This window comes from Aptenodytes forsteri, unplaced genomic scaffold (genome assembly GCF_000699145.1).
Source record: "Aptenodytes forsteri isolate BGI_AS27 unplaced genomic scaffold, ASM69914v1 Scaffold506, whole genome shotgun sequence".
NCBI classification, from domain to species: domain Eukaryota; kingdom Metazoa; phylum Chordata; class Aves; order Sphenisciformes; family Spheniscidae; genus Aptenodytes; species Aptenodytes forsteri.
The window spans coordinates 71,200-71,622 of NW_008793946.1; the positions used below are offsets into that span (position 1 = coordinate 71,200).

Sequence of the window (423 nt, forward strand, 5' to 3'; positions counted from 1 at the left end):
GGCCGCCACCCCCCCGGCGGCGGCTGCCGCTGCACCGGGATACTGGAGGTGAAGTGGGAGGGCAGGTGGAGCCGCGTGTGCCGGGACAGTGTGAGCGAAGTCGTCGTGGACGGCATCTGCCAACGGCTGGGCTGCATCCCCCCCATCGCCGAGCCCCTCCAGCTCGTCTCCACTGGTGGGAAGGAGCCATACATGTGGCTGCTGAAGTGCCTGGAGTCGGCGGCCGGCCCGGCAGGGTGCAGCAAGCCAGCGAACTGCACAGAACAGAGCATGCCGTCCTCGCTTGCAGCGGTGAGCCTGGACCCCCACCCCGGCCACCCCCGGCCCCGGGGACCAGCCGCCCCGACCTGGCCCCTCTCTTCTCGTTTCAGAGCCGGTGAAAACCACTCCCGAGCCCCCGCCGACCACCCGCCCGGCGCACCC

General features: G+C 71.6%; 1 protein-coding gene across 1 annotated transcript in view; it reads left to right on the top strand.

Moving 5' to 3' along the window:
* CD5 (CD5 molecule) overlaps positions 1–423 on the top strand; it is a 6,597-nt gene that overhangs the window by 2,616 nt on the left and 3,558 nt on the right. Inside the window, 3 exon segments of the mRNA XM_019470974.1 lie at positions 2–258; positions 261–291; positions 372–419. Coding sequence (XP_019326519.1) covers positions 2–258; positions 261–291; positions 372–419 — 336 coding nt within the window.